The sequence below is a fragment of the Felis catus genome, assembly GCF_018350175.1.
Source record: "Felis catus isolate Fca126 chromosome A2 unlocalized genomic scaffold, F.catus_Fca126_mat1.0 chrA2_random_Un_scaffold_38, whole genome shotgun sequence".
NCBI classification, from domain to species: Eukaryota; Metazoa; Chordata; class Mammalia; order Carnivora; family Felidae; genus Felis; species Felis catus.
This window is the reverse complement of record NW_025408498.1, coordinates 141711-163131: the sequence shown is the minus strand read 5'-3', so window position 1 is coordinate 163131 and position 21421 is coordinate 141711. Positions and strand designations below refer to the sequence as shown.

Sequence of the window (21421 nt, the reverse complement as noted above, 5' to 3'; positions counted from 1 at the left end):
ACTGGGAACTCGAGACTCCTTCCACCTCCCTTCTCCTTGAAAGGCCGGTGCTTTTCAGCTCTGCATGCCCTTCCCATGGCCCTACCTGGACTGCACCACCAGCGGCCCACCCTCAAGTCCACCCTGCCACTGCTGACTGTGGCACGTCCTTCAACTCTGTGGAACCGCCTGTCCACCTCCACTACCTCCCAACCCCCATGTTTTCTTCACAGTGTGCCTCAGATCCCAACTCCTCCGTGCCATTTTTCTTTTCTTGGGTTTCAATTGCTTTTCAAAGTTTCTTTCTTTTGGTGAGTGAGAGAGAGAGAGAGAGAGAGAGAGAGAGAGGCCATCACCCATGCGATTTTGCAACAAGCATCGACTGAACGTGCAAGGTGTACCAGACCCTGCTCTGGACGGCGAAGTGTAAGTGAACACAGATATATGGAATTCTTTCCATTTAACTGGCTAACTGGGCTGCAGTTTCAATATTCACATTATACTTGCAGTCATGTGGTCATTTTATGAGCATTTTCGTACTTGAAAACAATCCATCGTAGGAGGCACTTCATTGACTTCTCAACCACCAGTCGTTTACTTCCTGTTGGCCTAGATCTTAATGGAATTTCTTTAAATGTTTTTGAATGGTTATTTATTTTTGAGACAGAGGGAGACAAAGCGTGAGTGGGGGAGGGGCAGAGAGTGAGGGACACACAGTATCGGAAACAGCCTGTCAGCACAGAGCCTGATGCGGGGCTCGAACCCACGAACCGTGAGATCATGTTCTGAGACGAAGGCGGACGCTCAACCCACGGAGCCACCCTGGCGCCCCGATACTCTCATACATCTTAATAGTATATGTGTGTAAGCTCACTAATTGCAATTTTTTACTTGTTGTTTTCCTAATTCTTCTATTTAAAAGTCAATGATCCTTCACTTCTTAAAGATATTCAGGGATAGCGATACAACGTCATATTCATTAATATGTAGAGATCGCACACACACACACACATAGATGTTTACTCTTCTTATTTCCTTCATACAATGTGTCCCGGAGGAAGAATATTTTCCTTCAGCTCAGGAATTACCTTCGTATGTTTTCTGGTGCATATCTAGGGATGCATTTTCTATGGTTTGTGGGACATAGGTTCTCACAGACCACTACTTAAAAATCCTTGCCTTTAAAGCAAGGAATGAGTGAAAAGGTGGATATTTTAGGCACTCTAGACCAGGCTGATAACATGCTCCCAGGTGCATTTCCTTGTTCTCTTTCCTCTTTATCGCCCCTTGTGCTGCTGGTTGTGCAAGTACCTGATATCCTCGGGAGGGAGAAGGGACAAAATGGAGGAACTCTGGGGTCCTCAATGACCACATGAAGGACTTTAGTCTCCAATCTAAACACACACCCAGCTCTGTCATGTGAGGAAATCTATGGGGACATGCTTTTTGAAATGTGGCGCGTTCTCTGGTAATTCAGCATAACCTAATACACGTACGAAATGTTAACCCGCAAGATCACTTAGAGATCAGTCTAGTTCCATGAAAATTGGCTGTTTCAGTCAGTAGGGCATGAGACTCTTGATCTTGGAGTGTGATTTCACACCCCAAATTACGACTAGAGTGGACTCAACAGATATACGAGAAAATAAGTATTGGAAAATGACCCAGGTAAATTAGGCTACAATGATTGAGCTGCTAATTGGTGGGTGGGATCCCTTTACCTCCTCAGTCAGCCCCGGGAATGAGCAGCTGAGCATTCACATAGTGCCAGTGCTCGTAAGGCAGCCACATCTTCCCTCTAGGAGTTCAAGGACTAGCCAGGAAGATGGAAAGAACAGGAAACAAAAATGGGAATGACATGAGCAAGGACTCCATAGAAAAATTCAAGGTGTGACAACTGGGTCCTGAGCTCCACCAGGGAAGGGTCTGACAAGGCTGTGCTGAGGAAACGTTACTATTTCCTGCCACAGTGCAAGAACGACTCAGCCCTGCACTAGTCCGAGGGTATGTAGCCTGACAGAAGGCACAGTGCGGCGGACACTCGGAGGCAGGGGTCGTTGTTTCACAGGGGACGTGTGAAAGGAGACCAGGGAGACCGGAAAGAGCTACGGAGGACAGCAGAGAGGGAGGGTGAGGAGGGCCAGGGCCTGGGGCAGGAGGGTGTTGTCACTACTCTGCTCTAGTGCCGTGGGACAATATTCCCCCACCCTTAGTGGCTTCCCCATAAACGTCCCCCCTCACAGGCCCAGGGGACCAGGAATTCAGCAGGACTCAGCTGAGGGCTCCTGCCAGAGCCTCTCAGGAGTTTGGGGCTGCTGCCATTACTCAGACAGAACCTGCTTCACTCAACCCCTGAGCCCACTTCAGGGTGGTGGCAGGATTCAGTCCCCATCGAGTGCCTTAGTTCTTCCCTGTCTGTTGTCTCTCAGGGCTAGGCTGTGTGTACCTGTCCGTGTCACGACTCGACATGAGGGTTGGTCCCTACTGTGAGGAGCTGAGAGACAACACAGAGAGTGACAGTGAGCACGTGGCCGTGCCATGCACATTTTATCACCTAAACTTGTTTGGTCTGGGGTCATGGTGCCATCTTCTTTGCAACAGATATCAAACACTACGTCCATACCACACTCCAGGAAGGAAATCCCACAAGGATGTGTTGACAGGATGAGGGCATCCCAGGGAGCCACTGAGGGAAGGAGAAAGTGAAGACCCTGCCAGGGTCAGTGCTTTGCCCAGAATCACAGACGGGTAGAAAGTCAGAACCAGGCATGACCCCAACTTCATGTCCTCAAAATGGGGTCCTGGATTTGACCCAGGATTTTGGAGGGGGTCTGGAAAAGGGTGTGTTACTGTCACTGGGTGCAGACATGGAGGTGGCGTGGGGGTGAGGCTGAAGAGGAGTGTCACAGAAGACATCCCAGCACGTTCTTCCCTGAGGAGGACCCCCAGGCCAGGGCAACCCACTGAGTGCCACCCTGTCCCCATTGTATGTACCCAGTGGAAAGGCAGGGAATGGCTCGTGGCACACTACTGACAAACTCTACGTAAAAGAGAGTTCTGTCCTCCTAGGCCCCAACTCCAATCCCTTCTGTAGGCATTGCTTTAGAAAGTAGAGAACCTAAGCTCCTAGGAAATGTTGGGCCATCCTTCCCTAGGTGGGATGTGACCTTCTGGGACCCCAGAAAACAAGCACTGGTAAACACACACACACACACACACACACACACACACACTCACGCACGTACGCACACCTGGATGGACTGTGGGCTGGGATCAGAGGAGCAGCAGAATCAGAGGAGGTGAGAAGTTGAAGTCAATGTGGTTGGATAAACTTCCAACAGGTGACACCGCTGCTCCAATTTCACAGGTATCATCCCACATATGCCTGAGGACATCCTGAAAACATCCTGAGGACATGCCAGAATGATTTCCATTGGGCGGAAAAGACACGGACCATCCCTGAGAAGCACAGTCGCGAATCTGGGACCAGAAAGAGGTAAGAAAGAAGAGTTCTGTCTCAACCCAGATAGGTCTCACAGCTGGGACCCTGCCTGCCCCAGACCTTCCCAGGGGACTGTGGAGAGGGGTGCATTGGTGGAACTGTGTACCGATGTGACATTTCATGGAGAATGGGGGTGAGCAGTCAGCAAAGAGAGGACTATTTGCAAAGGTGTTATCCCAGAGAGGGACTCAGGAGGTGGATCCTAGGCAGTGACATCACTTTGCTCACAATAGGCCCCAGGAAAGCTTGGAACTCCTGTAACCTGGCACCCATGTTCTAGGAAGGTCCCATACCAGGCTCACTTGCCTCCAGACACAGAGACTTTAGGATGTTCTCTTGTTGTTTTCCCAGGTACCGGGGCTCTGGATGCCAGAAACCCCAGTGCGCAGGATTACTCAGATGTTGGAGAGGTTTCCTTAACCCACGCTGGCGATGCCTCAGGATGTTTTCCAGGAGGTCACATAAGGTAACACAGAGCAGCCTAGAGCAGGCGAGGTCAGGTCAGGTCACAGCTCGGAGCCTTCCCTGGGCACCCCCATCCCCTCATGTTCAGTTTCGGGGAAAGGGGGACATGGGGGCCGGTCCTCCCCGGGACCGGAGCAGGTTCGATGGCAGTGGACCACCTGGTGGACCCATCATGGCCATGCACATGTCATGCTGGGAAGGAGGGAAAAGGGATCTCTGAGGTGCCTCTAACCTGTAACAGGTTGAATCCAAGGCCCTCAAGCCACCTTGCTTCTCCTCCGTGGGGGAGCTGAGTGCACACTGTGGTGTCATATCTGGAATGAATTCATATGGGTCTGAGGACAAGCGAAAGCAAGCAGACACGGCTTTGAGGACTCCTGCCTGCCTGCCTGCCTGCCTGCCTGCAGCCTGCTGGGCACTGTCTTGACAGAGCCACATGCCACAGATGGAGGAGAACCTGAATGAGAGCCCCTGCTCTACTTCCCTGAAGGAAAGGAGGAAGCCCCATGCCATCAGCACGAAGCCGCGCTGGCTCAGGGTGAGTGCAGGTACCAGGGAAACCCAACACCAAGGGGCCACAGGCCATGCAAAGAATCCCAGGGCCCAGAAAACACACTGCTGCTCCCCTGGTAGCTCTCACAGACTCCTGGTCCCAGATGAACCTGGAACCCCATCTGCTCCTCAAACATGCCAGCAGGGCCCAGCCCCTGCCACGGCCAGACGCAACGTCACTCTCCACTTATTTGGAGGAAGATCAGAAAGGAGGCGTGAGACCATTTCACGTCCCATTCTGTCTAGAATATATTGGCATTGTTGTACACGTTTCCCCGACGAACGTTCCCAGGTGGCCCGTTTCGCCCGACCATCCTTCCCCACCTTCTCCACGTCTGACACACGTTCATGAGGAGCAGGGAGATATTTTACCCAAAGGACATGGGGCTCATTGCATTATGTCTACTGCTCTGCACTTTGGTGGCCAAGCAACACGCCCCTGGGGCCCCTCCAGTCAGGAGCAAGGGCCTTAACACCTAGACAACATTCTGGAAATGAGACCACTCACCTCACCCATTCAGCCCTTCACAAATGTGGGACTGTGACAGGATTCCCTTCTCTTGCCATGTCACAGTGCTGCACTGAACATCCTACATGTTCTATTATCCTGATCCAACCTTTGCTAGGTAAAGTCCCTGTCTTGGGATCCCCAGAATGGACTTTGCGGTTAGAAATCACAGGGACACTGCTGTTAATGCAGGGAGCTGCTGTCCATACTCATCTAACAATCTGACTTGAGATCCTAATGTGTTCAGTCATTTCCCACCTCAAATTCTCGTGTGAATGCCAAGATCCTTTTCCCTCTCTGGGCAACCACGTCTCAGGCTTTCCACAAGTCAGTGGCGTCTGGGGGTTTGGAGATTATAGGGAACGCTTTGCAGAGCAGATCACTGCTCTCTGGCCTTCCCGCAAACAGTTGCAGCAGCTCACTTACCTAGTTGCTGTGTATCTGGGGGGCAGGAGAGACTTGGCTGATCTAGTGCATGTCTATCTAGGGGTTGGGTTCTGCATGGGCTCACCAAGTTCTTGGATCGTGTTGTCACATGGAATATTTTATCCTGTCTAGATGTGATTTGCACAAAATCTTCAATACGTTCTTTCTAGCATGTGACCCGCTGACGTGTTGTACATCGTTTGTAGGCTTAATGAACGTGGGAGCCTGAGAGCAGCTCGCGGAGACGTCCCTTAAACTCCCTCACACCTCTCTTGACTTGCGTGGAGTCTGAAGCAAGCCTTTCTGCTGTCCTTGGCTTTGCTGGACAAAGCCAAATGCCAAACCCACGACAATGTTTGGATCTCAGTCTGACTTGAGTTTAGGGATTTGACACCAGAAGACAAAGCTACAAAGGAAGACTAAACAAGTGGGACTACATGAAACTAAAAAAAACAAGTTCTGCACGGCAACAATATCTTTCACAGAATGGGAAGGCAACATAGTGAATGGGAGAAAATACTTGCAAACTACATACGTGGTCAAGTGTTAAAACACAAAAGATATCAAGAACTCCTACAGCGCCACAATGCAAAACCAAAGAGCAAGGACGGACCTGGCAGAGTCCTGAAGGGGCATTCTTCCAATGAAGACATACAGATGGACACCACATACATGAAGAGAAGTTCCATGTCACTCCACATTAGGGAAATGAAAGTCCAAAGCCAAAGAGATATCACCTGAAACCTGTCTGAACGGTCTTATCAAAAAGACAAGAAAACACAAGCATCCGGTACAATGTGGAAGAAAGCGAATCATTGGGCCCTGTTGGTGGCATTGGAACTTGGTGCAGAGGCAGTCGCAAACAATGTAAAGTTTCCTCACACAATTCAGAGGAGAACATCCATATCATCCAGCAACGTCCCTCAATTACCCCCCTAGGTACTACTCAGAACATATGAAATCACTAACTCTCAAAAATGACTTCATACCTGTTATCATGCCACAGTGTTTATAATAGCCTGGAGGGCATTATGCCAAGTGAAAGAACTCACACAGAGAAATACACATATAAACGCTCGCACATATATTGGAAATCTGAAACAAAAACTAAGAAAACAAAAAACAAAATCCTCAAAACAGAAAGAAACAAGCCCATCAATACATAAAGATGATTGCAAAGGTGGGGGGGGCAGGAAGGAGGGAAATAGGGTAAAGGTCAAAAGACATCACCGAATAAAATAAGACCATGTCAACAGGGAAAGGGAGAGTAAGGTGACTCAATATCTCAAATTCTAGATTCCTATTTTTCAGAGACCTTAGTTCACTCCATTCCATTCACTAGACCTACTAGAATAATAAGGAATTGTCAGGTCTTGACAGTTTTTGCAAGATGAGTTCTTTACTTAGATTTCATATCCAAAAGAACACAGTGTTTAGATTACTAGATAACTTAGATTTTCCATTATTTTTATGGTTTCTTGAAGTACCATGATGTCACAAAAAACTCCTTAGATCTAAGTGGACACTTTCATTACTCAAAACGTATGGACATACCACTAAAATAGTACAATAAAGGTAAGGTGCATTGTCCATCGCACAACAGTGATTGTTTTACTCCTTGTTGTAGTGAGCTTTGGTGACGAAAAGGTTAGGGGTATCGAGCTCCTTATCAAATTCCATGCCATGGATTATGCAGAATATAGTAATCATGGTAATCGAGAAAATAATGATCTTCACGATAATCATAATTTTCTGAATTACTGACAGACACAACTCACCCCCCGGGGACAAACCAGATGCTTAGGAGCCTGAGCTGCTCCAAGTGGCCTACACCACACCATCTTCCTGAAAACATAAAGCACCAGTCAGCTCGACATGGAAGTGTGGGAAAGCCTCTGCTCTTAGGACTCTGGTTTCAGTGTGGTGTAGGTGCTGCCTTCAGGATGTTTTCAGCCTTTGAGACAGGATTGGAACTCTCTAGCGAACTGAGATACTCCCATGCAACAAAACGCATTCCTTGCAAAGAACTGGGTCCCTGACGTGGTCCGGACTCCACACGGGCCACAGCACCACACTCACGCACACACACTCCCCACCCCCACCCCCGCCCCAACAACCGGGGAGAGGTACAACCCATGCAATGAAAGACCGTTTGCTCAAGACCTCATTTCCAAAGGAGGCTGAGAGAGGAGCACTGCCTGCTCCAGTACACACGCACTGGTTTCTAGGGACCCGGTGGGCTCCGAGTCACTTCTCTCTCGTGCTGCCTGGTGAGTCCCAGAGGAGATGTGATTGCCAAGGACTGAAACTCTTGAAACACGGAACGAATGCAAGACAGGAGGCGCTCCACGGAAACGGGAAGCACCACGCCCCACGGATAGGAACAACAAAACCCAAAGTCTGCCTTGGACAAGGAGCTTTTCCATCCACCTTCCTCGCCAGAGTGCGAAGAAAACGTTCCCACCCAACATGTCCCAAAGAGATGACTTTGGACTCCATCCACAACACCCAGTTCTCTTCAGCACACATCTCCAAGTAGGAAAGAGTCTGCACCACCCTCTAAAACACAGAAGCGCCACTTATTCCTGGCTCCCTGGCTCCGAGTTCATTGATTGAATGCAAATTGCCTCCAGAAATGAAGAGCTCAACAGGGAGTTGCACTTGCCCTAATCCAGACTCCTACCCCCTAGTCCCATTGACTCCCATGATAGAGGAACCTCTTTAGCCACAAGCAGGGTGGGATCTCTCCCGCATATCAGAGGGTGCACCTCTGCCACCACGGGCAGAGCTTGGTGGGGCAGGGCAGCGGGTGTGGAGGGGGGAGGCAGGAGGCCTGTGTTCACCTGCTGCTTCCACTCTCAATCCCTTCAACACTGTCCCTTGCTGGCCTCCATCAACTCAGGCCCACCACCCTGATTCTCCCTGGAATGTTTCTCTGGAATCTCAGGTCCCTTGTGCTTCATTTTCACAGGCAGGAATGTTTCCTCCTGCTCATGGCTGCGACTTCCCTGGCCCTGCCTTGACATTTTCCCACAATCGCAGGTCCACGCTTTCCTTCGTTCGTTCCTTCCTTCCTTCATTAGCACCTCCACCCTCCAGCCACCAACCCAGTCAGACCTCCAAGGGCAATCAGGACACCGCCCCCCTCGACCTGCGCCACTCCCCACTCCGGAGCCTAACCCCCTACATGATCTGGGGCCCTCCTCCTCCAGGGAACCGGGTTCCAACCCAGAAAGCTCACTCCTGAGTCCTCCAGACCGAAGTCGCAAAGGAGCCCAGGAAGAAGCCCGGAGCACAGGGCGGGGGGGTGGGGGGGGTGGGGGGGGTGGGAATGGAAGGGGAAGACAGAGAGGGGCAGGGGGGAAGACCACATGGGACCTTGTCACTAGGATCCCTACCTTGGCAGCACCGCGACTGAGGCAGGTCCTGGAGGGAGGCTGTGGGTCTCAGCTGCTCCACCTTTAGGCTTCTCCCAGATGGTCTTTCGGGGGCGCTGGGGGGGGTGGGGGTCGTGCATCGCATGGCGCTCTGCCCCTGCCAGTGCTGGCACTCCACCAGCGCAGCCAAAGACCCAGGCGCCTGGGGAGCGCGTCCCGCGCCCTGGCCTCTGGCTCCAGGAGCAGCAGGAGCAGCAGGGCCGCCACCCTCCAGGGCTGGAGGCTTATGGCTCCCAATCTTCTCCACTCGGGCCCGGCAGCACTATCGCCAGCGCTCCCGCGAGCACTACCGCGACCGTCATGGCTACCAGGTCGCAGGCGCCAGGCAGCAGCATGTCCCCGGTCGGGGGCTGAGGTGGGCGTCAGTCCCTGGCTGGCCCAGACACTTGGGGGCTTGGGGCGGCAGGCGTGCTGAGAGCCAGGACTCACAGCACCACTTCAGCAGCAGCTGTGTCTCTCACCGGGCTCCGCCCCTGGCCCACGCGCATGCGCGCACTGGTGCGCGCGCTCCCGCACACCTGCTTGGGCCCAGGATCCAAGCCGCCCCATCCCCCCACCCCCACGCCGCAGAGTGCACAGCGCTGGGTGCCAGGGTCTGCAACACCACATTTAGCAGGAAGCTGAAACAACGTGGGGGAGTGGGAACATGTTTTTCTGAGATATGTTTCAAGAAACACCACCTGAGGTAACCAGAGACCCTAAAGGTTCCAGGTCAATTTCAATATTAAGTCATTTTAAGAGCTAAAGTAATCAACAGAAAATACAATTCATTTGTTTGACTACTTTAAAAATTTTTTTCTTCAACGTTCATTTATTTTTCGGACAGAGAGAGACAGAGCATGAACAGGGGAGGGGCAGAGAGAGAGGGAGACACGGAATCGGAAGCAGGCTCCAGGCTCTGAGCTATCAGCCCAGAGCCTGACGCCGGGCTCGAACTCACGGACCGCGAGATCATGACCTGGCTGAAGTGGGACGCTCAACCGACTGCGCCACCCAGGCACCCCTGTTTGACTACTTTAAAATGCACTCTAGAGGTTACCACGCATCCCTGCATCCAGGAAGGAAAAGGGCACAATTTTGAAGGTAAGGGATGAGAGAGGCTGGTTTCAGGGTGAGGAGGTGGGCTTGGGCCCCACTTCAAGGTACTCCTCCCTAGGACTTCTTTCCCACGAGGGAGGTGAACACAGGTGTTGTTTTGTTCAGAACTGAGCGAAAGAGATGATCAGGAAGTGTGGCTGTGAATAAGGGATTCAAATGTGGGACAGGTTTGTGGGGACAGAGGAATTCAAAGTGTGTGCTCATAGGCAGGCTCCATTCAAACATGGGAAAGGGCATAATAAAAGCAATTCTCCAGTTTTCATGTTTGTGGGCCTTGTTCTGAGATTCCCAGGGAAGGTATACTTTAACAGCGATCAAGGTCAAAATAACCCTGCAAAACCTCAAAGCATGGGCTCTATTACTCCCATGAGGACATACTGTACATCTGATAGGTTTTTAAAAATGACAAAAAAGGTTCGTTCCAATCATAAAAATAAGAAAAAAAAAAAAACTCCCTGTTCCCATATGTCTAAATTCATATAGCCTTCCATATACTAAAATCTTAAGATTAAGTCTGTAACTTTCTGCAATGTCTTTCTTCATGAGTATTCCTTACCCTTTACACATATGTATGCATATTTATATACCCTTACACCAGGTGATCCTTCAGTGGAGCACAGGTGTTTTGAGAAAATTGTGTATCCCGAGCAGCTCTTCTAACTGGAGCTCAGATAAAACCCATTTTCTTTTCATTGTTTGCCCCAATTTGTTCATTTAGTGTCAACATTTCTTGGCATAGTGGGCAGGATATCACAGACACTTGCCTGAGAACACCTGGAGGTCTTTGGGAACTCAGTGCTTGGTACCAGCACAGGCTCTTTGTGCCCCTCTGACTTCTCACCATCTGAAAGTGTATCCATGAGTTCTGCTGACATCTGGAACTCCCCAGTTTCCGTTGGTGGGCTTGACTTTTATTCCAGGTGTTAAGTGTTACTGTTAATGTTCTCTAGGTGGGAATACCATAGAGGTGTTGGCCTGGATGGGTTGGTTGTTTGAATTTGACTTCATAGTGATTGCAATTTTCTGGCTAGAATTATGAGAGACTAAGGCATTCCTCTCCAATAAAAGAGGAGGACTTGTTCCTTCCAGCTGAATGTCACCTTTTGCTGGCTGAAAGCCTAGTGCAAATGTCTGAGGATATTCCTTGAGATGTGTATCAGTCCTAGAGGAGCTTCCTATTCCATAATGTAATTAGTGATTGGCTCATCCAGAGACGCACATGTCCAGATTGATCTTCCAGTGCTCTGAGCCCCCTCGATGGTTTGAGCCCTCTCTGGGAGAACCTGACACCCATGAGAGTCTATTGTGGCCATTTGTAAGAGACACTCACAGGCAGCACCCTCCCAACCCACTATACTTACCATTTTTGATTTTGCTCAAGCTTTATTCTAAAACTGAAACTAAATGAATGGGGAATTGTGCTTTCAAAGCCAACCGGCTTCTGGAAAAGCAGCCACCCCCCACAGGAATTCCACAGGATATAGATACAATGTATATGGAACCTCTCTTTGGAAGTACTTACTTAACTGGGAAAACTAACCAAGAATAACTTGGGTCACAGATGACTCAGACGTGCTCCTGTTGACATGTCGAAATGAGTTTTCTTCTACACAGAGTTAAGAGAAACCCAGCTCTAACACTAAGCAACCAGAGACTAGGAAGCCATGTAGTCCTGTCAGTGAAACCCCTGACTTCTTGAGAGGAGCCGATGCTCACAGAAGCAGACTGGGCTTCACTTGCTGTGCTGGTGGCTGCAGCATTTGGCATCTTTGGACAAAACTGGTCGTATTCTAGTCGGAAACTGGAAAATAGCTAATTCATATGTCCCTAAATTGACATGCTATCTTGCCATTTGATTTGCTTTAATAACGGGGAGATCATTGGAAGTTGGATCTTTAATGTTCACTCCACAAATATGAGTGAAACAAAGGCTAGATTTTGTTTGCATCTGGATTGTGTGTATGTGCCCATATGTGTTACAAGTGTGACCGATATTTTTTCTACCTCTGGATAGTATTCCAAAAAATAATTTATAGATGAGCTCTACTTAATTGGCTTAAAATCAAGCACTTGTGGAGGAAGACTGTGCTTTCTAAAACTCAGAAAAATAAAAACTAAAGAAAGTGTTTTTCAAGTTCACCCGATCTGGGATGAAATCACCTACATTCAGGCTTTGTTGTGACTCCATCATAAAGATACCTGGTGGGGAGGATCCCAATTTATGGTCCAGAAAGATAAGGACGGGTGAAAATCTACGACACCGGACACCCTTGCCAATCGTCAGAATAATGAGAAAAAGAAGAAGGAAGGCAGGCTGACACTGGAAACACTCCATCCATCTCCTCAAGCACGAGCACCAGCTGTCCAACCCATTTCCTGCTCCTCTGCCTCCACCAGAGGGCTCAAAACCAAGTAGAGAAAACGACACGTGTTGCAGGAGGAAGAGACAGGAGTCGGTGACAGCGGAATGCAAGTCCAAACTTTGAACCTGCTTCTGGCCTTGCTGGTGGCATCCCTACCAGCACACCTCTGCCCCTGCCTTCCCCTCTTCTAGTTCCTGCACGACCGGCAAGGCTTCCACTGTCACAGTGGACTCCATCCTCCGCATTTCTGCCACTATCAGATCTTGCTTCTCCTCCCCTCACTGTTGAGGAGCAAAAGTACCCCAGGCTGTTGGGTCGCAGCCTTATGAGCTTCAGAGTGGAGCATCTACCAAAGCAACATGAAAAGGCTCCAGGCCTGCTTTGGGGTTAAATTGCCCACTTGGGATTTCCCCATGGGAGCCCCAGGTAAAATTGCCAGTGTGGAACAAAGTGATTAACTTTCAGGGGGTGCAGGTGCCACATATTCCATACGAAACATTGTTCTTTCAAGGAAGAGAGATACGTCTTCCTGAGTTATCAGTGTCAAACGTGATATAGATAATCCACTTTTATTCGACCTGAATTTATTAGTTAAATTCATGTTGTAATTATTGCTCTCTGTCAGCAAGGATTCCTGAAAGTGCTGACTGATTTTGCCTATTTTATTAAGTATTCGCTGGTTTCATAAAGTTTTGTAAATTGAGTTAAAGTCACTAGATGTCTAAGCCTTTTCCAAAGAAGCTAAAACGCTAAACCATTCATTGCTAAACAGAGGTTTATCATTTGTTGGCTTCTTATTATAGAGATGTAAAGGTAAATATGGGTGTATTGGAAACATGTTTCATTCATTACAAAAGAGTTGTACTATGAAAGAACAGGTTCTAAAAATTACAAAATATTCATGAATTTGCTAACCTAAAGAATTCTCCTGTGGTAATTCACAACTGGTTGCTACTTAGTTTTCATCAGATAAATGGAATTGAAACTACTGAATATTGTAAGGAACAATCTTTTCTTTTTTCTTCTTGTTTATTTAGTTTTGAGAGAGAGAGAGAGCAAGCAGGAGTGGGGAAGAGAGAGTGAGTGAGAGAGAGAGAGAGAGAGAGAATCCCAAGCAGGCTCTGTACTGTCAGTGCAGAGCCTGACCTGGGGCCTGAACTCACAAATCATGAGGTCATGACCTGAGCCAAAACCAAGCGTTGGATGTTTATTGAACTGAGGCACCAGGGCACCCTGAAGGAAATAACCTTGTATGGAAGAAATTAGGAGACATGCATAAAAGGAATGAGAAGTGAGAATACATTTTTCTGGAAAGAAAAGAATGTAATTTTGCCAGGAAACAAGACAGATTATTTGGAAAGGGAAAAACTTAGGACCAAATCTCAATGAAAGAGAAAGTTGTAGAAGCATGTGAAGGCAAATTTTCGAAAAAAATTACGTATGGACAGGACTGGCCGACCTGACTTCAAGCTATATTACACAGCTGTAGGTCATCAAGACAGTATGGTCCTGGCATAAAAACAGGCACAAAGATCAGTGGAACAGAATACAAAACCCAGAAATGGATCCACAACTCTATGGTCTTCTAATCTTCAACAAAGCAGGGAAGAATGGCCAATGGGAAAAGGACCGTCCCTTCAACAAATGGTGTTGGGAAAACTGGACAGCAACATGCAGAAGAAGGAAACTGGACTACTTCCTTACAGCGTACACAAAAAGAAATCCAGACTGGATGCAAGACCTAAATGTGAGACAGGAAACCATCAAAATCCTAGAGGAGAACACGGGCAGCAAAATCTTTGACTTTGGCCATAGCAACTTCTTACCACACACATCACCATAAGCAAGGGAAACAAAACCAAAGATGAACTATTGGGAATTCCTCGAGATAAAACATAAAACACCACCACCAACAACAACAACAACAACAACAACAATAACAGACAAAAACAAAACAAAAACTTCTTTTCAGTGAAGGAAACCATCAACAAAAGTAAAAGTCAGCCTATGGAATGGGAGAAGACATTTGCAAATGACATATCCAATAAAGGTTATTATCCAGAATACATAGAGAAGTTACACAACTCGATGGCCCCAAAACAAAGAATCCAGTTAACAAATGGGTAGAAGAGGCATGCTGGGTAGCACAGTTCTGTGTCCAACTCTTGATTTCAGCTCAGGGCATGATCTCATGGTTTTGTGGGATCGAGCCCCTCATCTGGTTCTGTGCCGACATCATGGAGCTTGCTTAAGATTCTCTCTTTCCCTCTTTCTCTGTCTCTCCTCTATGTGCGCACGCGCACGCGCTCACACACACACACACACACACACACACACGCACACACTCTGTCTCTCTGTCTGTCTCACAATAAATTAATAAATCTTTTACAAATGAAATAGGAAGAAGATATGAATAGACATTTTTGCAAAGAAGACAGCCAGATGGCTCAAAGACACATGAAAAGATGTTCAACATCACTCATCACCAGGGAAATACCAGTGAAAACCATGATGAGATCCCACCTCACCCTTGTCAGAATGGTTAACATTAACAACCCAAGACACAATAGGTGTTGGTAAGGATTCAGGGAAAGGGGAAGCGTCTTGTATTGATGGTGGGAATGCAAACTGGTGCAACCACTCTGGAAAACTGTATGGAGGTGCCTGAAAAAGTTGAAAATAGAACGACCCTATGATCCGGCAATTACACTCCTAGTTAGTTACCCAAGCAAGCAGCAGAGGCCCAGCCTGCATCCTCCCCTCACCTGAAAACAGGGAATGGCTGCTCTACTTAGAAGCGGAGCTATGGAACAGGAGGTGCACAAGGGTCTGGGGTGTGTCACGGGATGGGGCCTGGATGAGTGTGTTCCAGGACATGGGGCAGGGGTGCTGTGCAGGAGGTCAGAATGAGGGAGTGTGGGCTCTTCCCTGCCCCATGGGTCACTCCCAGGTACCCCAATGACCTCAGTGCTGACTTGTCCTCTGAATTCCTCAGGTATCCACTCAGTCCCAGGGGTTGCTCCCTTCCAAAAGAAGGCCCTAACGTCATAAACAGTCTGTAGATATTGGAAACTGCAGGCTACACCTGAAAAATGTGTACAAATTATGCCTCCTGCTCCTGGACGTCCAGAGGGTGGTTCTGTACGTTGTCCACCTGTGATTTGGCAGTCCCGCCTACGAGTGACCTGGTCACTGAAGAGGGACCGTCAAGATTCTGTTTGACGGGAACCCCTTAGCCAATGATGTGGTCGTCTCTGTCCTTCTTGGGGAAGCCAGCCAGACTCTTCGCTGTGTCCCGCTGCCTACCTCCCACTGGAATTCAAGTCCGTGCGTGAGTGGAGGGGTGGTGTCGGGGTGAGTCAGTGCCTTCACTGCATACCCTAGCGCTCCACGAAAATCTGCGCACATACGGGACAAGAGGACTCTGTCTCTTACCTGGGCTTGCTGGGACCCTCCTGATGCCCTCAACGTGACGACCTGTGCCTCTGTGCTGCCTCATGCACTCAGTGCACATGTGGGTGTCCTCCCGCTGACACCGTTCTCCCATCGTGTGGGTGATATGTGCTCCTTGAGCCCTCACTGTGTCTCCTGTACCCTTGCTAAGCACGCACCGTGATTGTTCCCCAAGGTGGTGAGCGTGATGCTCCCCAAAACCGTTATTCTGGGTCCCCTGATGGGGGTCCAGGCAAGGCTGTGAGTGGGAAGGGATGGGGTTGGACTCTGTAAGGGGCTGACGCGGTCCTCTGGCGCCCTCTGCTGCCTCCCTGTGCCCACAGCCCATCGTCGACCAGACAGGACAGAACCCCTTTCCTTGTTTCCAAGAGAAAGCCCTCAGAACTTTGCCCTCTCACAGGACTCTCAGACGTGTGGGATGCTGGGTCCTGCAGCCCCTCCCACGCACAGTCTCAGCACTGCCCTCTTGGAGAAGGAAGGCCCTCCAGCCTGAGCTCAGCCTACTCACAGTTTCTCCTGCTCCCGGGGTCCGCCATCCTCCTCAGCCTCCGAATGGAAGCATCCGTATCTGGAGGAGGCCAGAAGGACATCATATGAGCTGTCCTGTGGATGCTACGTCTTGTCCTATCCAGAGTCCCTGACTGCTGACTAGAATGGAGCTCTGGAGGGGAGGGTACTGTCCGCTCTGCGCATTGGATCCCAGTCAGCTCCTACAGAAGTGCCTGCACCTAGTGGGGCTTCGTGCGTGTTTGAAGAATGATAGGGCCCCAGTCAGCTCCATCACACATATTGGTGTGGGTCTGGGCGTCCTGCTCATCCTGGGCATCGTTGACTGGTTTGAGCCAGGACTCAGACACACAGATAGAGCCTCCAATCTCCTTTTCCAATGGGAAAACAGCCCAAGTCAACACCTGGCGACAGTGAGGGATGAGGCAGAAAGTTGATCATGGGCAAGAGGACAAAGATGACCCAGCAGAGACGCAGCCCTGCCAGCAGAGCTTTCCACAGGCCAGGGTGACTTTCCCTGCAGTGCCCCCACTGAGGACCTGGAGTGTTTCCACCCGGATCGGAGGAACAAAGTGAGAGGCCAGGACGTTTGGTGACTTTCCTGAGACTCAGAGCTTTCAGGGGCTGAATCACACTGGGCTGTGAAGGGCAGGGTGCTCACCTCATAAACAGTATTTCCAGGACCTGCTGGGTGGTAGCAAAAGCTCTGTACGTGCTCAAGAATGTGAAGAGGTAGGAGGGGTCTCCACCCAGGAAAGCAGGTACCAGGTGCTCCACTCGCTGTTCCAGTAGCATCCAGCCTCCTTCGGTGGTCCCTTCCTCACGGTTCTCATTGTCGGGCATGGGTGAGATGTTCATACCCTGAGGTAGAACACAGGAGGGACACAGAGTCAGACACAGCACCATGGACATCAGGAGGCTTGGGGTCCAGAATGCAGACCAAACCCCCAAGCCGTCCGTGACTTGTGGCAAGAGTGAGACCTGGGTGCCCAGAGTCCAAAGAAGGATGTTGGCATTCACACGAGAATTTGAGGTGGGAAATGGCTGAACACGTTAGGATCTTCGATCAGACATCCCCACAGGCGAGGGAATTAAAAGCAAGAATGAACTATTGGGACCTCATGAAGATAAAAAGCTTCTGCACAGCAAAGGAAACAACCAACAAAACTCAAAGGCAACCAATGGATTGGGAAAAGATATTTGCAAATGACATTACGGACAAAGGGCTAGTATCCAAAATGTCTAAAGAGCTCACCAAACTCCACACCTGAAGAACAAACAATCCACTGAAGAAGTGGGCAGAAAACATGAATAGACACTTCTCTAAAGCAGACATCCGGATGGCCAACAGGCACATGAAAAGATGCTCAACGTCGCTCCCCATCAGGGAAATACAAATCAAAACCACACTCAGCTATCACGTCACGCCAGTCAGAGTGGCCAAAATGAGCAAATCAGGAGACTATAGATGCCGGAGAGGATGTGGAGAAACGGGAACCCTCTTGCACTGTTGGTGGGAATGCAAACTGCTGCAGCCGCTCTGGAAAACAGTGTGGAGGTTCCAAACAATTAAAAACAGACCTACCCTATGACCCAGCAGTAGCACTGCTAGGAATTTACCCAAGGGATACAGGAGTGCTGATGCAGAGGGGCACTTGTGCCCCAATGTTTATAGCAGCACTCTCAACAATAGCCAAATTATGGAAAGAGCCTAAATGTCCATCAACTGAGAAGTGGATAAAGAAATTGTGGCTTATATACACAATGGAGTACTACGTGGCAATGAGAAAGAATGAAATATGGCCTTTTGTAGCAATGTGGATGGAACTGGAGAGTGTTATGCTAAGTGAAATAAGCCATACATGGAAAGACAGATACCATATGTGTCCACTCTTTTGTGGATCCTGAGAAACTTAACAGGAACACGTGGAGGGGGGGAAGAAAAAAAAAGAGCTTAGAGTGGGAGAGAGCCAAAGCATAAGAGACTCCTAAAAACTGAGAACAAACTGAGAGCTGATGGGGGGTGGGAGGGAGGGGAGCGTGGGTGATGGGTACTGAGGAGGGCACGTGTGGGGATGAACACTGGGTGTTGTATGGAAACCAATTTGGCAATAAATTTCATATATATTTTTTGAAAAAAACCATCAAGGAAAAAGAATCTCAGGTCAGATTGTTAAATGAGTATGCACGGCACCTCCCCACATGAACAGCCTTGTCCCTGTGATTTCTTTTTTTTTTCAATTTTTTTTAAAAATTTTTTTTTCAACGTGTATTTATTTTTGGGACAGAGAGAGACAGAGCATGAACGAGGGAGGGGCAGAGAGAGAGGGAGACACAGAATCGGAAACAGACTCCAGGCTCTGAGCCATCAGCCCAGAGCCTGACGCGGGGCTCAAACTCACGGACCGCAAGATTGTGACCTGGCTGAAGTCGGACGCTCAACCGACTGCGCCACCCAGGCGCCCCATTGTCCCTGTGATTTCTAACAGCACAGTCCATTCTGGGGATCCGAAGAGAGGGACAGTACCTGGCAGAGGTTGGATCAGGATAATAGGACATGTAGGATGTTCAGTGCAGCACTGTGACATGGCAAGAGAAGGGAATCCTGTCACAATCCCACATTTGTGAAGGGTTGAATGGGTGAGGTGAGTGGTCACATTTCCAGAATGTTGTCTAGGTGGTAAGGCCCTTGCTCCTGATCTGGAGGGGCCCCAGGAGCCTGTTGCTTGGCCACCAAAGTGCAGAGCATTAGGCATAATGCAATGAGCCCCATGTCCTTTAGGTAAAAATCTCCCTGCTCCTCACGAACGTGTGTCAGACGTGGAGAAGGTGTGGAAGGATGGTCGGGCGAACCGGGACACCTGGGAACGTTCGTCGGGGAAACGTGTACAACAATGGCAATATATTCTAGACAGAATGGGACGTGAAATGGTCTCACACCTCTTTTCTGATCTTCCTCCAAATAAGTGGAGAGGGACGTTGTGTCTGACCGTTGCAGGGGCTGGGCCCTGAGGGCATGTTTGGGGAGCAGATGGGGTTCCAGGTTCATCTGGGACCAGGAGTCTGTGAGAGCTACCAGGGGAGCAGCAGTGTGTTTTCTGGGCCCTGGGTGTTGGGTTTCCCTGGTACCTGCACTCACCCTGAGCCAGCGCGGCTTCGTGCTGATGGCATGGGGCTTCCTCCTTTCCTTCAGGGAAGTAGAGCAGGGGCTCTCATTCAGCTTCTCCTCCATCTCTGGCATGTGGCTCTGTCAAGACAGTGCCCAGCAGGCTGCAGGCAGGCAGGCAGGCAGGCAGGTGTCCTCAAAGCCGTGTCTGCTTGCTTTCGCTTGTCCTCAGGCCCATATGAATTCATTCCAGATATGACACCACAGTGTGCACTCACCTCCCCCACGGAGGAGAAGCAAGGTGGCTTGAGGGCCTTGGATTCAACCTGTTACAGGTTAGAGGCACCTCAGAGATCCCTTTTCCCTCCTTCCCAGCATGACATGTGCATGGCCATGATGGGTCCACCAGGTGGTCCACTGCCATCGAACCTGCTCCGGTCCCGGGGAGGACCGGCCCCCATGTCCCCCTTTCCCCGAAACTGAACATGAGGGGATGGGGGTGCCCAGGGAAGGCTCCGAGCTGTGACCTGACCTGACCTGGCCTGCTCTAGGCTGCTCTGTGTTACCTTATGTGACCTCCTGGAAAACATCCTGAGGCATCGCCAGCGTGGGTTAAGGAAACCTCTCCAACATCTGAGTAATCCTGCGCACTGGGGTTTCTGGCATCCAGAGCCCCGGTACCTGGGAAAACAACAAGAGAACATCCTAAAGTCTCTGGGTCTGTAGGCAAGTGAGCCTGGTATGGGACCTTCCTAGAACATGGGTGCCAGGTTACAGGAGTTCCAAGCTTTCCTGGGGCCTATTGTAAGCAAAGTGATGTCACTGCCTAGGATCCACCTCCTGAGTCCCCCTCTGGGATAACACCTTTGCAAATAGTCCTCTCTTTGCTGACTGCTCACCCCCATTCTCCATGAAATGTCACATCGGTACACAGTTCCACCAATGCACCCCTCTCCACAGTCCCCTGGGAAGGTCTGGGGCAGGCAGGGTCCCAGCTGTGAGACCTATCTGGGTTGAGACAGAACTCTTCTTTCTTACCTCTTTCTGGTCCCAGATTCGCGACTGTGCTTCTCAGGGATGGTCCGTGTCTTTTCCGCCCAATGGAGATCATTCTAGCATGTCCTCAGGATGTCCTCAGGATGTCCTCAGGCATATGTGGGATGATACCTGTGAAATTGGAGCAGCGGTGTCACCTGTTGGAAGTTTATCCAACCACATTGACTTCAACTTCTCACCTCCTCTGATTCTGCTGCTCCTCTGATCCCAGCCCACAGTCCTCCCGGGTGTGCGTAGGTGCGTGAGTGTGTGTGTGTATGTGTGTTTACCAGTGCTTGTTTTCTGGGGTCCCAGAAGGTCACATCCCCACCTAGGGAAGGATGGCCCAACATTTCCTAGGAGCTTAGGTTCTCTACTTTCTAAAGCAATGCCTACAGAAGGGATTGGAGTTGGGGCCTAGGAGGACAGAACTCTCTTTTACGTAGACTTTGTCAGTAGTGTGCCACGAGCCATTCCCTGCCTTTCCACTGGGTACATACAATGGGGACAGGGTGGCACTCAGTGGGTTGCCCTGGCCTGGGGGTCCTCCTCAGGGAAGAACGTGCTGGGATGTCTTCTGTGACGCTCCTCTTCAGCCTCACCCCCACGCCACCTCCATGTCTGCACCCAGTGACAGTAACACACCCTTTTCCAGACCCCCTCCAAAATCCTGGGTCAAATCCAGGACCCCATTTTGAGGACATGAAGTTGGGGTCATGCCTGGTTCTGACTTTCTACCCGTCTGTGATTCTGGGCAAAGCACTGACCCTGGCAGGGTCTTCACTTTCTCCTCCCCTCAGTGGCTCCCTGGGATGCCCTCATCCTGTCAACACATCCTTGTGGGATTTCCTTCCTGGAGTGTGGTATGGACGTAGTGTTTGATTTCTGTTGCAAAGAAGATGGCACCATGACCCCAGACCAAACAAGTTTAGGTGATAAAATGTGCATGGCACGGCCACGTGCTCACTGTCACTCTCTGTGTTGTCTCTC

The 21421-nt window shown here is 49.8% G+C and overlaps 1 protein-coding gene and 2 long non-coding RNA genes across 10 annotated transcripts in view; 2 read left to right on the top strand and 1 right to left on the bottom strand.

The window, feature by feature from the left end:
• The window catches only part of LOC111559474, a 191803-nt gene extending 170584 nt beyond the window's left edge, over nt 1–21219 (bottom strand). For 2 of the 8 annotated variants that reach the window (XM_045051435.1, XM_045051439.1), the window contains exons 1-4: nt 19963–20169; nt 19430–19537; nt 16952–17151; nt 16292–16351 (exon numbers count right to left, since the gene is read on the bottom strand). In XM_045051435.1, the coding sequence (XP_044907370.1) occupies nt 16292–16351; nt 16952–17151; nt 19430–19537; nt 19963–20100 (506 nt within the window). In that variant the 5' untranslated portion in view covers nt 20101–20169. Of the gene's footprint in view, nt 1–16291; nt 16352–16951; nt 17152–19429; nt 19538–19962; nt 20177–20434 lie in introns of those variants that run through there. The other 6 variants (XM_045051443.1, XM_045051447.1, XM_045051438.1 and 3 more) reach the window with 6 other exon arrangements.
• On the top strand, nt 3212–4504 carry LOC123383561. The gene is made up of 3 exons (XR_006593384.1): nt 3212–3475; nt 3833–3947; nt 4377–4504. It is a non-coding gene; the product is annotated as an uncharacterized LOC123383561 (long non-coding RNA).
• Nucleotides 18638–20102, top strand: LOC123383563. Its single transcript, XR_006593386.1, has 2 exons — nt 18638–18935; nt 19073–20102. It is a non-coding gene; the product is annotated as an uncharacterized LOC123383563 (long non-coding RNA).
• Nucleotides 21220–21421: the final 202 nt, after the last annotated feature.